This window comes from Pelodiscus sinensis, chromosome 2, assembly GCF_049634645.1.
Source record: "Pelodiscus sinensis isolate JC-2024 chromosome 2, ASM4963464v1, whole genome shotgun sequence".
NCBI lineage: Eukaryota > Metazoa > Chordata > Testudines > Trionychidae > Pelodiscus > Pelodiscus sinensis.
This window is the reverse complement of record NC_134712.1, coordinates 255692906-255712763: the sequence shown is the minus strand read 5'-3', so window position 1 is coordinate 255712763 and position 19858 is coordinate 255692906. Positions and strand designations below refer to the sequence as shown.

At 41.8% G+C, this 19858-nt stretch overlaps 1 protein-coding gene across 4 annotated transcripts in view; it reads left to right on the top strand.

Annotated features, from left to right (window-relative positions):
* Positions 1-19858, top strand: part of SETD2 (SET domain containing 2, histone lysine methyltransferase) — a 135672-nt gene that overhangs the window by 70449 nt on the left and 45365 nt on the right. For all 4 annotated transcript variants that reach the window (XM_075922985.1, XM_075922984.1, XM_075922982.1 and 1 more), the window contains exons 13-14: positions 12342-12390; positions 15989-16169. In XM_075922985.1, the coding sequence (XP_075779100.1) occupies positions 12342-12390; positions 15989-16169 (230 nt within the window). The remainder of the gene's footprint in view (positions 1-12341; positions 12391-15988; positions 16170-19858) is intronic.

Sequence of the window (19858 nt, the reverse complement as noted above, 5' to 3'; positions counted from 1 at the left end):
TCTAGTAGCAGAATCCAGTCCCAAGGTAACAAAAATCAAATACAGTACATGGAGTCCCAACAGATTATGCTAACCTAGTCTTTTTTGAATGATATGCTGATCACTTTTTACTAATGCCACTTAGTATTTTGAGGACCTGAAAGAGAACATGTTTTATGGAGGCATTTTTAATAGAGGGGTATAGGTGCTTTATGAATATTCTGCATTTGCCTACATTTATAACCTTCATTCTTCATGGCAGCATTTCCCATAATAGCCTGCCTCTGTTACTTTCCAATAGGTCAGGTATTTTCCCCTGTGTACAGTACTACTGTCTTTTCATTAGGGATGTTAGTAAGAGGGTAATTTGCTAATTATGTAGATAGAATTTTTATTGATTACACAATTCGTTGATAAGGGAAGGCTCAGCCCCAGCTCACGCTGGGTCCAGGAGCTACCCTGGCAGCAGCGCTGCATTTAAAGTGTATTAGGAGCTGGGAGAGCAGGCAACCTGGCTCCTAATACACATGAAATGCAGAGCCCCAGTGGGGTAGCTCCCGGACCTAGACTGAACTGGGCTGCTGGCCAGTCCACTAACAGATTTACTGGCCGCGGGGGAGAAGGGGAATGCGTGTAGTAATCTATAGCTTTTGCTTATAAGTTGATCGGTTAATCAACTACACTAATACATCTCTACGTCTCATCTGACTTTCAGTATTATTCAGCAAGAAAATGGGTAGCTTATCACATATTCCACTTCCAAGGAGTATTAAATTAGCTTCTGTTGTTAATTAAACTTTAGTCATGCCGGGGAGGGCATGGAATGAAGATGCTCTTTATTAGCTCTTCCACTTATCCCTGTATGTGGCAACAGGCTCTTGGTCTGAGTTGAAACTATAACTTTCTCCTGCAATTATTTTTTAAAAAAACTTCACTGATCCAGTATGCAGCATCACATGCAAGTTATGTGTATTATATCCATATTCCGGTTACAAGGAACAAGTACAGTAAGCAAAATCCTTTTTAAATGTAGGTAGTGTATAATTTGAAACATGTGTTTATGAAAGGTGTTTCACAATCTGTAACGCTGTATAGTTGTCACTGCTAAACATATCCAGAGGCACTTGACAAGAACCTTTAATCTATGTCTACCCTTACACTTGCCCTTACACTGCGGGAGCCTGCCCCAGGCTAAAGCAGCCCCCTTTCTGTCTTGGACAGGGGGTTGGGGCTTTGGCCCTCCTGCCCAGAGCAGCCGGGCTCTTGCAGGGTCAAGCCTCCTATGTCATAATTTCTGTAAACTGAAGGGGGTCACTTATTTTAAGATATGAATGGAGGTAGTGCTAGGCATAAAAGGCATTTCGCAAACCATCCTACTGACACACAAATGTAAATGAATATTCTAGTAGCACCAACAGTGTACTATGAATTATCTACACAGGATAGACAATCTATGCCCTAAAGAGCTTAAAATGTTAAGCAGTGTGCATGCATGTGTAACTTATATTCAAAATCACTAAAATGTGTGCACAAAATCTGCTTTTCCTGAATTCTCTGCTAAACTGGCGTTCTCCCCTTTGTTCCTGAAGCAATGTCTTCATCTGACATCACAAACAAAGTGTTGCTATGGATGTTGTTGTGGGAGGTCAATAAATGCATCGCTTAGGATCTGACTGGCGCCACAGAGGGGGGAGTGATTTATTTCAGTAATGGTTTGTACAGTTTGTCAAACACTGTCAGAAGTAAATAATTACATAGCACCTTTAATAATACTCTGCAGTGTCCTAGCACCTTTCATTCAGAGACCTCAAAAGCACTTTACAGACATTAACCTCAACATCTCTGAAATAGATAAGGGAGCATTGGTTCACTTCACCAACCAGTGAAACCTGCTCTGGGCATGGCACCAAGTTCTATCACATAAGGAACACCAATAATGTAGGTTAGGAAGTGAGGAAAAATACCAAGTCATCTGGAACAGGGAAAATGTATGCATACGAAATGTTAAGTTATATGACTCAGAGACTTTAAGGTCAGAAGGGACCATTATGATCATCTAGTCTGACCCCCTGCACAGTGCAGGCCACAGAATCTCACCCAACCCTCCTAGAATAATCCTCTCACCTATATCTCAGATATTGAAGCCCTCAAATACTTTGAAGACCCCAAGATGCAGAGATCCTCCAGCTGTGATCTGTGCCCCATGCTACAGAGGAAGGAGAAAAACCTCCAGGGTCTCTGCCAATCTACCCTGGAGGAAAATTCCTTCCCGACCCCAAATATGGCGATCAGCTAAACCCTGAGCATGTGAACAAGACTCACCAGCCAGACACCCAGAAAGTTCTCTATAATAATTCCTATCATCCCTCCATTGACCTATTTCCCACTGATAGTGAATGGTCAATTAGTTACCAAGATCATGTTATCTCATTAAACCATCCCCTTCATAAACCCATCTAGTTTAATCTTGAAACCAGATAGATCTTTTGCCCCCACTACTTCCCTTGGAAGGCTGTTCCAGAACTTCACTCCTCTAGTGGTTAGAAACCTTCGTCTAATCTCAAGTCTAAACTTCCTACTAGCCAGCTTATATCCATTTGTTCTTGTGTCCACATTGGTATTAAGATTAAATAATTCCTCTCCCTCCCTGGTATTTATCCCTCTAATATATTTAAAGAGTGCAATCATGTCCCCCCTCAGCCTTCTTTTGGTTAAGGTAAACAAGCCAAGCTCCTTAAGTCTCCTTTCATAAGACAGGTTTTCCATTCCTCGGATCATCCTAGTGGCCCTTCTTTGTACCTGTTCCAGTTTGAATTCATCCTTCTTAAACATGGGAGACCAGAACTGCACACAGTATTCCAAATGGGGTCTCACCAATGCCTTGTATAATGGCACTAACACCTCCTTATCCCTACTGGAAATACCTCGCCTAATACATCCCAAGACCGTATTAGCCTTTTTCATGGCCATGTCACAATGGCGGCTCATAGTCATCCTATAATCAACCAGGACTCCAAGGTGGTTCTCCTCCTCCGTTACTTCCAACTGATGTGTCCCCTGCTTATAACTAAAATTCTTGTTATTAATCCCTAAATGCATAACCTTACACTTCTCATTATTAAATTTCATCCTATTGCTATCACTCCAATTTACAAGATCATCCAGATCTTCCTGTATGATATCCCGATCCTTTTCTGAATTGGCAATAGCTCCCAACTTTGTGTCATCCGCAAATTTTATCAGGACACTTCCACTTTTGGTGTCAAGGTCAGTGATAAAAAGATTAAATAAAATTGGCCCCAAAACTGATCCCTGAGGAACTCCGCTAGTAGCCTTCCTCCAACCTGACAGTTCACCTTTCAATATGACCCGCTGTAGTCTTCCCTTTAACCAGTTGCTTATCCACCTCTCAACTTTCATATTAATCCCTGTCTTTTCCAATTTAACCAATAATTCCTCATGTGGTACTGTATCAAATGCCTTACTAAAGTCGAGGTAGGTTAGATCCACTGCATTTCCTTTATCTAAAAAATCTGTTACTTTCTCAAAAAAGATCAGGTTGGTTTGGCACAATCTACCTTTTGTAAAACCATGTTGTAATTTGTCCCAATTGCCATTAGCCTCAATGTCTCCAACTACTTTCTCCTTCAAATTTTTTTCCAAGATCTTGCATACTACAGATATCAAACTAACAGGCCTATAGTTACCCGGGTCTCTTTTTTTCCCTTTCTTAAAAATAGGAACTATATTAGCAATTCTCCAGTCAAATGGTACAACCCCTGAGTTTAGAGATTTATTAAAAAATTTTGCTAATGGACTTGCAAGTTCATGTGCCAGTTCCTTTAATATTCTTGGATGAAGATTATCTGGGCCCCCCAATTTACTCCCATTAAGCTGTTCAAGTTTGGCTTTTACCTCAGATATGGTAATATCTACCTCCACATCCTTAGTCCCATTTGTTATGTTACCATTATCCCTAAGCTCTTCATTAGCCTCATTAAAGACTGAATGACATCAATTCCCTTTGCAAGGTCCAACTCTACCTGACTTTTAGCCTTTCTCACTTTGTCCCTACATGCTCTAACCTCAAGAAGGTAGCTTTCTTTACTGATCCCTCCCATTTTCCACTCCTTATATGCTTTCTGCTTTTTCTTAATCGCCTCTCTGAGATGCTTGCTCATCCAGCTTGGTCTAACACACCTGCCTATAAATTTTTTCCCTTTTCTTGGGATACAGGCTTCTGACAGCTTCTGCAACTTTAACTTAAAATAATTGCAGGCCTCCTCCACCTCAAGATCCATAATTTCTTTAGTCCAATCAACTTCCCTAACTAATTTCCTTAATTTACTAAAGTTAGCCCTTTTGAAATCAAAAACCCTAGTCTCAGATTTATTTTTGTTTATCCTTCCATTTAATTTGAACTGAATTAGCTCATGATCACTCGAGCCAAGGTTGTCCCCTACAACCATTTCATCTATGAGGTCCTCGCTACTCACCAAAACCAAATCTAAAATAGCATCTCCCCTTGTTGGTTCAGCAACTACTTGATGAAGGAATTCATCAGCTATCACTTCTAGGAAAATCTGAGCCCTATTATTATTACTAGAGAGACTTTGGTCAAAATCAGAGGCATAACACACACCATTGTAAAAATGCTCCAGGATTTGTAATGACCACGCGTGCACCTCTGTTTTATGTCAGATCAGAGTCATGGCTCACCCAGCAGCACGAAACCCTTAACACTATGCTGTGACATTGGTTCACACCTTAAAGAAGTATGAATTCCTAGTCCTGCTTCCTGTGTTGTTCATATCCAAGTATTAGCCAGGCCGAATCCTGATTAGCTTGAGATCTGCTAAGTTCACAAACCTTGGTGAAATGGCTACAGATGAGATGCTCAGGGTATATGATAAACTCCTTTCTAAACGAGGGTGGAGTAAATCGTTAAAGCAGCAAGATTATACAAAGCAAATGAGAGAATTTTTTAGTATTTTTAATTTCAAAGATCCACCCAGATAATTAAGTCTGAAACTTAAACTACACTTAAACTAATGTAGGATCTAATATGTAGGATCTATTTTTCTGCTTTTAAATAAATTATATCAGTGTTCCTACCACAGATGGAAAATGCTGTGGAATGGCTAACTCTTGAGATTCCTGGGATGTAAATATCTACAGCATTTTACATATGGGCAGTCACTGACAGAACTAGTCACTGGGCAGTCACTGACAGAACCAGCATTAGAATTCTGGGTCTAAAGCTAGTACTGGATGCATAGACCTGTGGCTCTCGACCTTCCTGTACCCCTTCAAGAGTCTGATTTGTGTCTCATACCCCCCAAGTTTCACTTCACTTGCTTACAAAATCAGACCTCAAAATAAAAGTTTCCCAGCACTCTCTTACTGAAAAATGGCTTTCTCATTTTTACCATATAATTAAAAATCAATTGGACTCTAAATATTGAACTTACATAGAGCAGTATAAATAAGTCAGCATCTATATGAAATGTTTGTTTGCACTGACTTCTCTAGCACTTCATGTAGCTTGTAAAACTAAGCAAATGTCTGGATGAGTTGATGTACCCCCTGGAAGAACTCTGCGCACTTTCAGGGGAACTTCTGCCCCTAGCTGAGAACAGCTGCACTAGACTATGTAGTTTCTGAATTTAAAAACTGGCCATCGTAATACCCCATAGACTTCACACTCTTTAATGAGACAGCCTCAGCCAAAATCTGTCCCAAGAGTTGTGTTAGTATTTGTGGCACACTCTTATCTTAGGTACATGTAACCCCATTGCCATGGTACTGGAGCATCTCACAGTCTCTAATGGGTTTACCCCCATACATACCCTGTGAGATAGGGAGCTGTTACTAAGACCCAAAGAAACTGACTTGCACGTTATCGTAGAAGTCTGTGGCAGAGCAAAGAATTGAAGTTTGGTCTCCCAAGCCCCAGCCTCGTGCCCTAACCAGGACTTTCCTTCTGTTATACAAAGATGTACTGGCATCATCAGGACCTATGTTGTAAATACCAGACAAGCACAGAAGAATAACATTGTGATAAGAAAATTAATTTATTTTAAATTTGTGAAGCAGGTATTTACTGCACAGCAGACTGAAAGCAAGGAAAGTTCTACTTTACCAGAACCCTGACTGAAATAGTCACCATTAATTTTTGTCTTAATGTGGCAGTAGCCAGGAATATGACAAATGTCACTTGAATCTTCATAACTCTAACTCCTATCTATAAAGGAAAATGAGCTTCATCAGTATCTCTAGAACAATGGGAAAATGTCTCAAGGGGTTCAGAACCCTCCATTATCTCTGGGACATTGGTAAGCGTCACCAGGCAGGACCATGAGACTTTCTGCAGTAGAAATGCAGTGTTGTTGTAGCGGTGTCAATCCCAGGATATTAGACAAGGTGAGTGAAGTAATATCTTGTATTTGACCAACTTCTGTAGGCATGAGAGAGGAGCTTATGCAGAGCTTTTGTTAGGGTGTGGAAAACTTACTCAGTCTCACAGCTAAATAAAAGATGGAGCAGTTTAGTGTTGGTACTACTACTTGGAATAAGTTTCCCAGACCTGAACAACAGCTCTGAGCAAGTTCAAAAGCTTGTGTGTCTCATCCGCCAGAGATGGTCCAATAAAAGGTATTCCTCTCCAGTTTGTCTGTGGTGATAGTATGAACAGTTCAACAGTGTTGACTGCCAGTAAGTTCCCTAGGCTTTACGTGTGGGTCATGGAGCATTAGTGAATGTTGGTAGCCACTCTACAGTGCAAATTAGTGATGGAATAGGGTAACCATTTAAATCGTTAACCAATAAGCATGATCTCATTGGTTACTGTAATGGTTCCACCCCATATCAGAGGCAGCAGTGCAGGGTGGCAGTATAAAGCTTATACTGCAGAGCCTGCAGTGAAGGCAGCTCCCCAGGCCTGGAGCTGGGAGCCAGCTCCCAGCGCACACTGGCTTCTGATCCTGCTCTTGGGGAACCAGCTGTGCTGCAGGCTCTATGTAACTATAAGCTTCATGCTGCTGAGTCCCCAGCATGTAACCGCTGAGCTTTTAAATCGTTACCTAATTAACTGCTTTTAAACCTCCCTAGTGCACACCCATTTTCTTCACCCAGTACATGGTGGTCTTTAAGCCGCAGGGTTATTAGCTCCTTGCAAAAGAATGCTGAGAGTGTGTTTAGTCATTGGATTTCCTCATCAAATTTCTTTTGCAGTAGCTGGTCATGGTATTATTCTGCCCATGGGGTAACCCTGAGCTTGGCCCAGGTGTCCTCTCATAGTTCAGGTCAGCAATACGGAGAGATCAGCTTTCTAAGATGTTGCCTCTCAATGTTAATATGTTAGCAGTTCCACTTTGCTCAGTGCTAGGCAATCCAACTTTGAAGCTTTCATGCTTCAAAACACAGCAGCCTGATTCACAAAGCAGCTTTTCTTTCTTCACTATGTCCAATGAGGCAGTTGGCTTCTGGGCACGGCATAAGAAGTCCCAGATTCTAAAATATGTCTCTTGAGAAACACCCAACGGCTTTGTGCCAGCAGCTGAGGCCAGGTGGGATAGCTGCCCGTATTTTCTTGGAGAGTGCTGATTGAACCATAATTGTGTAACATAAAAGGTGTGACTGTGCACAGTTGATGCACTCTTTCCTGGAAAGTCTTACTGTGTGATTGTGCTGAAACTGTTTGCTATGAGAGGGTCGGACAAACGTGATCAGTCAGTTACACAAATGTGTTTGAGGCCCCAGGAATGCACTTAAGCATTAGCTTCATTACCCTTTCTATATAGGAATGCCCTCCTGATAAGAGTGATAGAAATGTAGCTGTGTTAGTCTGGTGTAGCTGAAACAAAATACAGGACTATGTAGCACTTTAAAGACTAACAAGATGGTTTATTAGATGATGAGCTTTCGTGGGCCAGACCCACTTCCTCAGATCAAATTGTGGAATTAAAATAGTCACAGCCATATATACCAAAGGATACAATAAAAAAAAAAAGAACACATATGAAAAGGACAAATCACATTTCAGAACAGAAGGGAGATGCGGGGGGGGGGGGGGGGGGGGAAGAAGGTGAATACCTGTGAGCTAATGATATTAGAGGTGGGGAAGGGTAGATGTCTGTGAGTTAATAGTATTAGAGGTGATAATTGGGGAAGCTATCTTTGTAATGGGTAAGATAGCTGGGGTCTTTGTTCAGCCCCCTGCGGAGAGTGTCGAATTTTAGCATGAATGCCAGTTCAGAGCATTCCCTTTCAAGTGCAGATCTGAATGTCTTCTGAAGTAGGATGCAGGTGAGTAGGTCATTGAGACAGTGTCCTTTCTGGTTGAAATGGCAAGCAACTGTTTTTTCTTTGTGATCCTGTCTAATGTCTGTTTTGTTGGCATTGATTCTTTGGCGAAGTGTCTGAGACGTTTGTCCAATGTACATAGCAGATGGACACTTTCGGCACATGATAGCATAGATTATATTTCTGGAGGTGCAGGAATATGTATTCTTGATCTTATAACTCATTTGGTTAGGCCCAATAATGGTGTCAGCAGAGTGAATATGTGGACAAAGCTGGCAACGGGGTTTGTTGCAAGGGAAAGTACCAGGGTTGGTATTAGTGTGGTATGTCCTGTGGTTGTTGGTAAGAATCATCTTGAGGTTAGGTGGTTGTCTATAGGAGACTATGGGTCTGTCTCCCAGAGCTTCTTGGAGTTTAGTGTCCTGTTCCAGTATAGGCTGTAATTTATTGATAATGTGTTGGACAGGTTTAAGTTGGGGGTTGTATGTGATGACAAGTGGTGTTCTATTGTTGGTTTTCTTGGGTCTGTCTTGTAGTAGATGGTTTCTAGGTATTCGTTTGGCTCTTTCAGTTTGCTTTTTTATTATTTCTCCGGGTGGGTAGTTGAGGTTTATAAATGCTTGGTAGAGATCCTGAAGTTTCTGGTCTCTGTCAGTGGGATTAGAGCAGATGCGGTTGTATCGAAGGGCTTGGCTATAGACGATGGATCGTATGGTGTGTGCTGGATGGGAGCTGGAAGCATGTAGGTAACTGTATGAGTCAGTGGGTTTTCTGTAGAGGGTGGTGTCTAATTTTCCATTGTTGATTTGTACTGTGGTGTCCAGGAAATGGATCTCTCATGTGGAATGGTCCAGGCTGAGGTTAATGGTGGGGTGTAGGTTGTTGAAATCTCTGTGGAATGTCTCCAGTGTTTCTTGGCCATGCGTCCAGATCATAAAGATGTCATCGATGTAGCGTAAGTAGAGAAGGGGTAAAAGAGGACGGGAGTTGAGGAAACGTTGTTCTAGGTCAGCCATAAAGATATTAGCATACTGTGGGGCCATGCGTGTACCCATGGCTGTGCCGCTGATCTGGAGGTATAAGTTGTTCTCAAACTGGAAATAATTGTGGGTGAGAACAAAGTTACATAGGTCTGCTATCAGGTTGGCAGTGGTGTCCTCTGGGATAGTGCTTCTAATAGCTTGTAATCCATCTTCATGTGGGATGTTGGTGTATAGTGCTTCTACATCCATGGTGGCAAGGATGGTGTTATTGGGGAGGTTATCGATGTTTTGTAGTTTCCTTAGGAAGTCAGTAGTGTCTCGGAGATAGCTGGGGGTGTTGGTTGCGTAGGGTGTGAGGAGAGAGTCTACATAGCTGGATAGACCAGTAGTGAGTGTGCCAATACCAGAGATGATGGGGCGTCCGGGGTATCCAGGTTTATGGATCTTGGGAAGCAGATAGAAAAATCCTGGTCGGGGGTCAGAAGGTGTTTCTGTGTGGATTTGTTTCCTGAGTAGCTGTAGGGAGGCTTTTAAGGAGACAGAGTAATTTCTTTTGGTATTCCGAGGTAGGATCAGAGGAGAGAGGTTTGTAAAATGTGGTGTTGGAGAGTTGTCTGGTTGCCTATTGGTTATAGTCGGCCTTATTCATAATGACCACAGCACCACCTTTGTCAGCTGGTTTGATTATAATGTCCAGGTTGTTTTTGAGACTCTGGACGGCATGTTGTTCAGTGTGGCTGAGATTGTGTGTCGCTTGTTGTCGTTTGCGAATAATGTCAGTCTGTGTGTTGTTGCGGAAGCTTTGTATATAGAAATCCAGATTGTAATTCTGACCGTCAGGGGGAGTCCATATAGAATTATTCTTCCTTTTGTGTTGATGGGGGGATCTGGTAGGTCAGATTGGTGTTCACTGGTGGTTTGGAAATATTCTCGGAGGCGGAGGCGGCGAAAAAAAGCTTCAAGGTCACCACAAAATTGTATCCAGTTTGTGGGGGATGTGGGGCAGAAAGAGAGACCCCTGGACAAGACAGACTCTTCTGCTGGATTGAGTTTGTAGCTCCTAATAAGAGTCTCTAAGAAATATTCTAGCTCAGAGGGGTAGCCATGCTTAGTCTGTAACCAAAAAACAAACAAACCATAAACCCATGAATGGTCCTTTAGCCATTCAGTGTTGTTGTTTTTTTTTTAAAGTATTCTAGATGTTGGCCTTCCAGAGCTGATCCACTTACTGCAAAGTGAATTGGAATCTCTACTGGCTTCTGCATAACCCATTGTACTTCACTCCGGTTCTGATTTTAGCAACATGATTATTCACAATACAATGAGTGAGAGACAAGGTGAATGAGATAATGGCCTTGTCTTTATGGACAGCAGCACAGTCGGGCTGGTGCAACTGTGCTGCTGTAGCCCTTTAGTTGAAGGCGCTCTTATGATGACAGGAGAGCTTCTCCTGTCCGAGTGGTTAATCCGCCTCCCTGCAAGACGGTGGCTGCGTTGCTGGGAAAAGCACTCCTTTTGACATAGGGCCATCAGCTGTACTGATGCCACTGCATCAGTGGGCGGGGGAGATGTTAGGTTGGTACAACTAAGTCACGCAGCAGTGTGGATTTTTTTTTTCAACCACGAATCCTGCCCTTTGAGAGTTCTATTGCAAGTTGACAAGTGAGGCTTCATTTTACTCCAATTCCATCTCTTGCAATCTGGTACTTGGCGCTGGCATGGCCTGGCCTGTGAGGAGCTCTTGAATGAACTCAGATTGAGTGTGTTTTGCCTTTTTAGCACTTTCTGTTACTCCTAGGCGAACTCTTTTCATAAAATAATCCCACCGTATCCGACTACTTCCACCAATCTGCACTACATCTTCCAGAGTGTCCCCCAGCCCCTACCACTGCTTGTCGGGGGTGGTTTAATTCTGTCGATGGAAGATCTTACAGTGGTACAGCAGCATCAGTACAGCTGTGTAAGAGTAAGCTTTCTAGTGTAGACATGGCTAACCCTCCTTTGCCCTGTGACTGCTGAGGTGTTAATGGCCTCTTTGTTATGAATGATTCCTCACCACACATCAACTCCTATGCTTCCCAGTCTGTTCCACATTGTATCTAGCTCGGACAGTCTACTTTCCTCAGACTTGAAGAGCTCAGCTGAGCTGGAATTCTTGTGGTAGGGGTCTGGTACATCACACCATATCTGACCTTTTCCCCTGGACGTAGCCACCTCTGGGAGTTGGGAGTGGATTAATTAAATCAATTGAGCCTGACCTATGCTAAAGGGGAAGGTCCAATTGAAGATATGCAGCGGAGTTGAAGTATCTTCAGTCGTGTTTTTGTGCTGTCCACACAGCGGGGGGGGGGGGGGTTGACGAGAGCATTTGCTCCCATCAGCTTCCCTTACTCTTTGTGAGAAGCAGGACTGCTGATGCCAATGGGGGAGCCCTCTCCCTTCGACTTAGTGGGTCTTCGCTGGACCCGCTAATTCGAATCCTGGAAGATCGATTTCCACATAATGTAGACGTGGTCTTTGAGAGCTCTCACCTGTAAGCTTAGGGTGGCTAAATGAGAGACCTTAGAGCAGACTTGCTATGCCTCCAAAAGCTTTCTAGTGCAGACATGGCCTGAGGCAGAAATAGAATGCCCTAATTCAGATCAGGGGTCGGTTTACCAATAGAAAAGTCGTTCTTTGACTTTAAGTACATCTACAACTTCATCTATTTATAGTAAACAGGAAAGATGGCAACATGAGATCCTGCTGGCTTGATTGCCCTGCTGACATACTTGGATTGCTGACACAGAGTGACTGTAGCATTTGGTATGGCTATGTAAACTGAACAGATCTGATACACAAGTCACCGAGAGAAATAAAACAGGACCTACCACAATGCCATGTTTTTAAACTGTATTTGCACTTTTAGAGACTTGGGCCTTTTTAGTCTGTTTACAGTGTTATGGGACTTAATTTTTTTTTAGAGTAACAGGCAAAGTGTAAATTTCCATGTAACCCTTCCCATCCCACAGTTACATCAGCAGCAGTCTCAATGTCTGACTCAAAATCTGATTATTTTTCTGGCTTGCTTTGCAGGAGGTGTATCGAATCCCAAAGAAGAGTCAAGCTGAAAAGGAGAGTAGCGGTATGTAGTCAAAGATACCTTTCAAGTAGCAGCTGAAACTGATTTCCTTCAGGAGAAAAGTCGTTTTCTTTGTGTCTAAAGTTGAAGACTTATCAGAGAGGCACTTTGTATATTGTGCTATATGTATTACAGTGGAACCTAAGAGATCCTTTGTAGATACTGTACATACATGTCCAAGCTGGCTTCTGTCCTAAACCATTTACAATCTAGGCAGACCGTATAGGCAAACATTAACATAAGAACGGCCGTACTGGGTCAGACCAAAGGTCCGTTTAGCCCAGTATCCTGTCTGCCGACAGTGGCCAGTACCAGGTGCCCCAGAGAGGGTGGACTGAAGACAATGATCAAGCGATTTGTCTCCTGCCGTCCCTCTCCAGCCTCTGACAGAGGCCAGGGACACCAATTCTATCCCCTGGCTAATAGCCTTTTATGGACTTAACCTCCAGGAAATTTCTTTAAACTCTATTATAGTCCTAGTCTTCACAGCCTCCTCTGGCAAGGAGTTCCACAGGTTGACTACACGCTGTGTGAAGAACTTTCTTTTATTAGTTTTAAACTTGCTACCCATGAATTTCATTTGGTGTCCTCTAGTTCTTCTATTATGGAAACTAATAAAAAACTTTTCTTTATGCGTCCTCTCCACACCACTCATGATTTTATAGACCTCTGTCATATTCCCCCTCAGTCTCCTTTTTTCTAAACTAAAAAGTCCCAGTCACTTTAACCTCTCCTCATATGGGACCCGTTCCAAACCCGTAATCATTTTAGTTGCCCTTTTCTGAACCCTTTCCAAGGCCAAAATATCTTTTTTGAGGTGAGGAGACCACATCTGTACACAGTATTCAAGATGTTCTTGCACAGCAAGCCTGCAGTGTAGACATAGCGATTTCTCTGTGTGCCCCTTGTCACTGGACTCCATGCAGCTCATCTCCCCTAACTAACTATCCTTGCTTTTGTGAATCGCCAGCTTCAGGTGTTCTATGCACCAGGTCTCAAATCATGTTTGCAGAACCAGCTCAATACCACTTTTCAGCAAACCAATATGAGTGAGCCCAAATGGTGTTTAAATCAACTTTTGAGACTGATACCATAGCCTGGGTAAAAGCCAAGATTGGAATATTATTTCCAAGCTCAGTTAGTGTATCGGCAGCTCTTTGTTCTTGGGTTCAAGGAGTTTCATGCATGCTAGAGTTTGATATAAACATGAAACAGAAGTAGTTTGTACCCTGGGTCACAATTCTGTTCTGTCTTAGGAGTCACTTATTTGTAACTTGAGCTCAGACAGTGTGTTTGCACCTGTTAGTCACTGTTTCATGAGGAGAGAAGGAACTCAAAACTGGTGTGCAGCGTTTGTTACGTTTTATCTCTTCACAGCCCCAGAAGAGCAAAGTCCATTGAAACCAGATGTTAAATTACATCTAGTGCTACATGACATAGGGGTGTTTGTGGAAAGTAAGGTATATGCTCTGGGCACCTTATGTTGACAGTTTTATGCATTAGACCCTGACTTTTTTTTCCCAACTTAAAAGGTTGGAGCTAAAAAGGTTGTTCCCCTGCTCTTTACAAACAGCATTTCATGCTACAATTTACATTGATTGGGTGACCTTTTGTTAAATTAATTGAATTGTGCTAGCAACCTTGCCAAAAGGCAATTTTTCTGCTAGAAAATATTCTGATGGACCCTGAAGAATTCATGCTACTCTTGCTGAGTTCAGTGGATAAGACATTTGCACAGCCCAAATCCTTGCAAATTTTCAGGTATGCGCTCTCAAGGAATGACTTCTACTTAGCTATTAATACAGTACAGCACAGTGGGATGTAATGTACACACTCATACCGTGGTGATACTTTCACTGTGATACAAAGCTGTGGCTTTCAAAATGTGGAACATTTTTTAAAATCAGGGTTCTCTCTTGGAGAATCTTCTCTGCTTCTTTTTTCCCCTTTTTATGCCTTTCCATCTGGCAGCCATAGAGGAGACATTAATATTAAGACACCACAAAAGAGAAAAAAATGAAATAGGACAGCATTAAAGAAATTCTCCTAATAGAATGGATGTAACTCCTTATGTAACTTTTCACTCTGTATCCAGGCCGTTGGTTCATAGCTCAGAGAGAGGTTGAGGACCGGGCGTAGAAACTACTGGATGGGCTTCAGTCATTTACACTTTGATTTTTGTAAAACTGTTCCTCTTCGCATCTCAAGAAAGGCTCTTTTATGGGGCCAAATGGACTGTTCCCTGAAGTCTGTTATTTCCAGGTCACTTGGCATTTTTTTCCTTTTGAATCTTTGGTACATCTGCAATTTAGATTATGCTTAATTTCTCTCCTCCTTTTCCCCCACTTCTGCTTCCCCTCCCAAAAGACTCAATCTCAACTAAGACACAGGGATCAGGGTACAAGTAAATGTTGGAGGTTTTTAGTTGCTCTAAAAAAAAACGTCTGGCTATTATGAAAAGCATCCTAGATTGTGTTTACCATTTGAGAGCATTACTCTTTGCAGACAGATGCATCATCAGTGTTGACACTTTTGCAGCCAGCCAGCATTATGCTGTGAAAACCACTGTTGAAGAATCACTGATAACAGTGCAAAATGTCATGGCCTGTCTCCCTCGCAAGCCTCTTAAAATCACTGTGACAGGCCTTTAATAGGTACAGTAACTTGTTGGTGCTGTAAACATGGGGTGCACAAATCCATTGTGAAAAATGAAAGTATTAAGTATGGCACAAAGTTGAAGGAATATGTTGTCAACATGTCTAAATACTAATTAGAACCTGTCTCTTGTTTAGAAGGGTTTAATGGAAACAGGGGCAGATGACTGTTTTGCGGGGCCCCGAGCAGCATAATTCCGCGGGGCTCCCCCCTTTGCCACGGCACATGCACGGTGGCGCCACGGCACATGCGCGGGGCTTTTTGAAGCGCAGGGCCCGGGGCGGCCGCCCCGTTCGCCCTGCCCTATATCCGCCCCTGAATGGAAGTAATTATGTTCACACTGTTTATGAAGGGAGGGTGTAGTGTCAAAACATGTCTCTGATGGATGTGAAGGCACGCTGTCCCAGTCACCTGAGCTGAGTATCTGGAGACAAGATTATACAACTCCCACCAAGTTTTACCGCACAAACTGTGCCCTCTGTCTTGTTAAAAATTCCCAGAGTTCTTGGCCAGATGCTCTTCTAGTCTAATAAACTACATAATCTATGTTGAGGACTATGTACATGCTAATTTTTTTAGATCCAAACTTTTCAATAGCAAAAATGCATCTATCAACCTCTATTCAGGTCTGAAGACAACGTTTTTCACTCTTAAGTAATTTTATTCAAATTTAGTTGCAGGAGAGGAACTCCCCTAGGATCTAAGAATAAGCATGATACATTTCAACCTATTACGTAATGCTCCAGGAAAGAAAGTAAAGTCACTAAAAATAGGGGTTTAAAAAGAAAGTACTGTCTCGTGCGTAGCTTTGTTCCTGATATGAGACATCCAATGTTTCATTTGAGTGAATGGACCAAAAATACACAAACTACAACAGCAGCAAAGGAGAAGGCAAAACCCGACTGAAATGTAAAGACTACTTCCTTTTTTCCATGTTGCTTAACAGGAGATCGTGGAAGGGATGCAGTTGGTCATAGGGACCAAATTGCTACCCCAAAGAACCCCAGCCAGAGCAGAGAGAGAGAGCCTGAGAGGCAGAGCCAGAGTAAAGAGAAGAAGAAACGGAGAGAGTCGTTGTCCCCACCATCTTCGGCCTATGAGAGAGGAACCAAGAGGCCAGACGACAGGCAAGTTGTTTTCCTATGCCACTTCCATCAAGGATATTCATGCTGGGCATTCTGGTGATCCTATGCCAGTCCAGCAGGGGGAAGTTGAATTGTTTAGCTTTTTTAAGATAAAGTTGCCAAAAGTTGTTTGTGACCGCCTGAAAATAAATAGGAAACATGAAATGTTCTGCTAAATGAATATGCTCTGTGGTTTTTGGTAAAGATAAGTGAGTCTTTTATCTCTAGATTCTTGCTTCAATGTAGTCTGCTTCATCTAGTGTTGCTTGATGTTGTGTGGCTGAGAAGAGCTCACCAAACCATCTCAATTATCCTTAGTCTCCCATCAGCTCCTCAAAGCTGCCGAGGAATGAATTCTGCTGCTGGTGTTTTGAAAGCTCTATCCAGTCCTCGTCCAAAAATTTCCCTGAAAGGGATAAGGTTTAGAGGGGGAATCAGAGAATCCCAAACTGGGCTCTGAAGGCTTCCTCTCAGCCAGCCCAGAAGATACTATATTTGATTTTAAATTGTTTTGCAATAGGACTCTGCCTGCACACCATAGATAATAACTGTGCAAAGGAAAAATTGAAATCACTTCTATGGATATGAATCTTTCAAAAATAGCCAAGAGGTAGATAAGCAGTATCTCCATATTACAGATAGCTGGACTTCAAAAATGTTAGACACGCACTCACCTTGAAATCAAATTAATTTGATAGTTAGTTTACAGTAGCTGCTGTTACTACACCTGCCCTTCAGACCTGTTGCACATTTTTGTGATTTTTATCAACCGACTTATTTTTCACATACTTTATGTGGAATACCCAGACAAATGGGAGAGCTGACTAACTATATATGGGAAACCGTGAAATTGACTATGCGCCAGATGCACAAGAATATTCAGTGGTGATTTTGTTTGGTTTGTATTACATTAGCAGCAAGGGACCCTAACTAAGATCCGTTGTGTTAGGTGCAGTGCATACACAGTAAGAGACAGTCCCTGCTTGGAGGAGTTCACAATCTGAATAGACAAGAGGACAAAGTGTAGGAGGAAAGAGGTAGTATCCCCATTTTTCAGATGGGAAACTAAGGTGCTGAGTGTGTGACTTGGCCAAAATCACACAGGAAATTTGACTGAAGTAGGTATTGAGCTCAGCTCTGGAGAGTGAGAGCCCTGTCCAAGAGGGACTTGTGGAAAGTTAGGATTAGATCTTGAGAATCTTCTGGCTCCTAGTCCTGTCGTCCAACCACTCCTGCCTGTCGTTAAACTGCTTGTAATTTTAAAGTCAGAATACATGCACACTTGTATTATTCTGGTGTCATTAATACAACCCAGAGGAAGTAAATGAAGTGCAGACAATGGGGAGAGAAGTTGGCATATAGAAGAGCTGATTGGGAACAATATAGCAACTTACTGAAATGTAATAGTTATGGTCTGCATTTACCATAATAAGTTTCTTCTGGAGGATCAGCAAAGACTGCTGTGTTTGGAGGGAGAAAAGTCCAGAATATAAAAAATGGACAAATGTGTGTCCCAAGTATTGAGCATGAACTGAACCTGTTCATTCATGTCAAATCACACTACAGAATATCCTTTAGCTTTCATCTGGACCCTTAAACTTTCCTATCTAGCCACTGATGCCATCTGCATGGTTATTTTTCAAGTGCTGTATATGAGTGTGGCACTGTGTAGAAACTCTATCGGAAATAAAATGACCCCTGCTTAGAGAGCAGATACTGGTTGTTCCCTATGAGCCAAACTTGATAAGGCGAATGTGCCAACTTGTGGAACAGGTTGGGCAAGTGCAGTGGAGTGGAAAACAAGGGGTTAATAATTATGAATAAGTGATACCTGGAGATGATGAAAGGCAGCAGAGGTCAGTGGAGTTAATAAGCATTTAATTTAGGCATCTGGGATTCTTGGGGTCTAGACAGAGAGAGAGCTCTTGTTCTTACTAGTTAAAATGCAGCACACATCCTTGTTAAAGCCAGTACCAAACCAATCAACATCTACTATATGGACTTCAGAAAAGCTGAGAAGTTATTTTTAAATTGAGTATATATAAGCTGCTAAAGGGACACACTTGAACATTACAAGGGTGAATATTTTTCACTTATTTCAGCTACTAAAAAGACCTAACATTAACTGAGACATGGGTGAAAAAATGTCTTGGGTTTTTGTGTCTTTTTACTTTATTTAGTTATAGCTACCTTCATTGTGTCCCTTGTACATCAGTTCATTCAGTCTATCTTACGCTGGAAATATGCTTACAAATATCAATAGGGCTATTTAAAAACACAATATGAGGTTTTTTAATTGGTCGGCTTACAAAAATTCAAGTTGACAGTGTCCCTTTAAGAGAAACTGCATTAAGAGTTTATTCCAAAAAAGTCAGTGTTCAAAGACAACAGCATTCCATTGTCCTCATGTTATTCTCTATTAAGCAAGTTTGAAAGGCCAGTATAAAAATTGGAATATAAATCCACAAAAGCTTTCAATTTGCAGAACAAAAACCAAACCAATGACTGGAGGCAGAAGTAGTGATGGTTGAATTACTAACATATATGAAGAGAGAGAAAAAGGCAAAAAGCACAGGAAACATGAGACAAAGTAAACTTCAGGGCAGGAAAGTTCTTGTTACAGCAAGAGGAAGATTAGAAAACCAGAAAATACTGAATAGCAAACCATCAAGCATAAGTGGCCTCTGGTGCTAGATGTCAGAACGTTCTTTGCATGTTCTTCCCAGCTACCCCTCTCTTTGCATAAACATTTACTTTGTACAAGAGAAAAATATACAAAGTGTAGTGGGGCAAGAACGATGCTTGGAGAAAGAGGGGATCACTACCCACAGAGGCAGCCTAAGTTATTCATCTGACTCTCTCTCATAATATGGGCCTACCAGTCTGTAGCTAAGGCATTTGGTTAGTACTTAATTCCAAAAGCAGTCTGAAAACCTTACAGTGGAGGTGAGGTGTACAGATATCGGAGGGGTAAAGAACTGTGAAGGTGATGTTAGAGCACTGGAGGTACGCTCGAGGTATCCTTGCCCTTGTCGCTGCTCTGGAATGGAGATTCTCCTAGAGGAGATGGGCCCGAGGATGAATTGAGGAACTGTTAGGACACATGCTTAACTTCACCATTGAGCACCTGTTTTCTTTTAATGTACGTATTCCTTTGCGTCAGTTGACTCAATGTAAATTCTTCAGATGAGTGAAGAAAAATAGACATTTTTGTTTAATTACTTAAATGGGGTTCTCAGTGCCATCAAGATTTATAGAAACCTAAATACTGACTCGTATTTGAATTGGACTGAAGGAACAAATGGCTGTCCTAACTATTTGTAGCCATATGTTCTTAATATACAACTTTTTATTCATGCATCCAGTTTGCCTATTAAGACTATATTGGATGTTTTGTAGAACCCAACTATAGTTAAGGCTGCAAAGCATTTTCATTTGCAACACCTGGTTTCACACACGCATAACTTTGCAAAATATACATCTTCATCTTTAAATGTACATGCTTTGTGTCTGACCAAAGTTGATTATCTTTTTTACACCTGGAAAATCCCTTCAGCTGTTTTGTGTTTCAGGAAGAAAAATGACTCCTATTTAAATAAATAATGTGGTTTGATTTTTTTTTCTAGGCAGATCTGTGGTCCAGTAAATAGCACAACTGTAAATGGAGTCAGTTGTTTTTAATTCCATTGTTC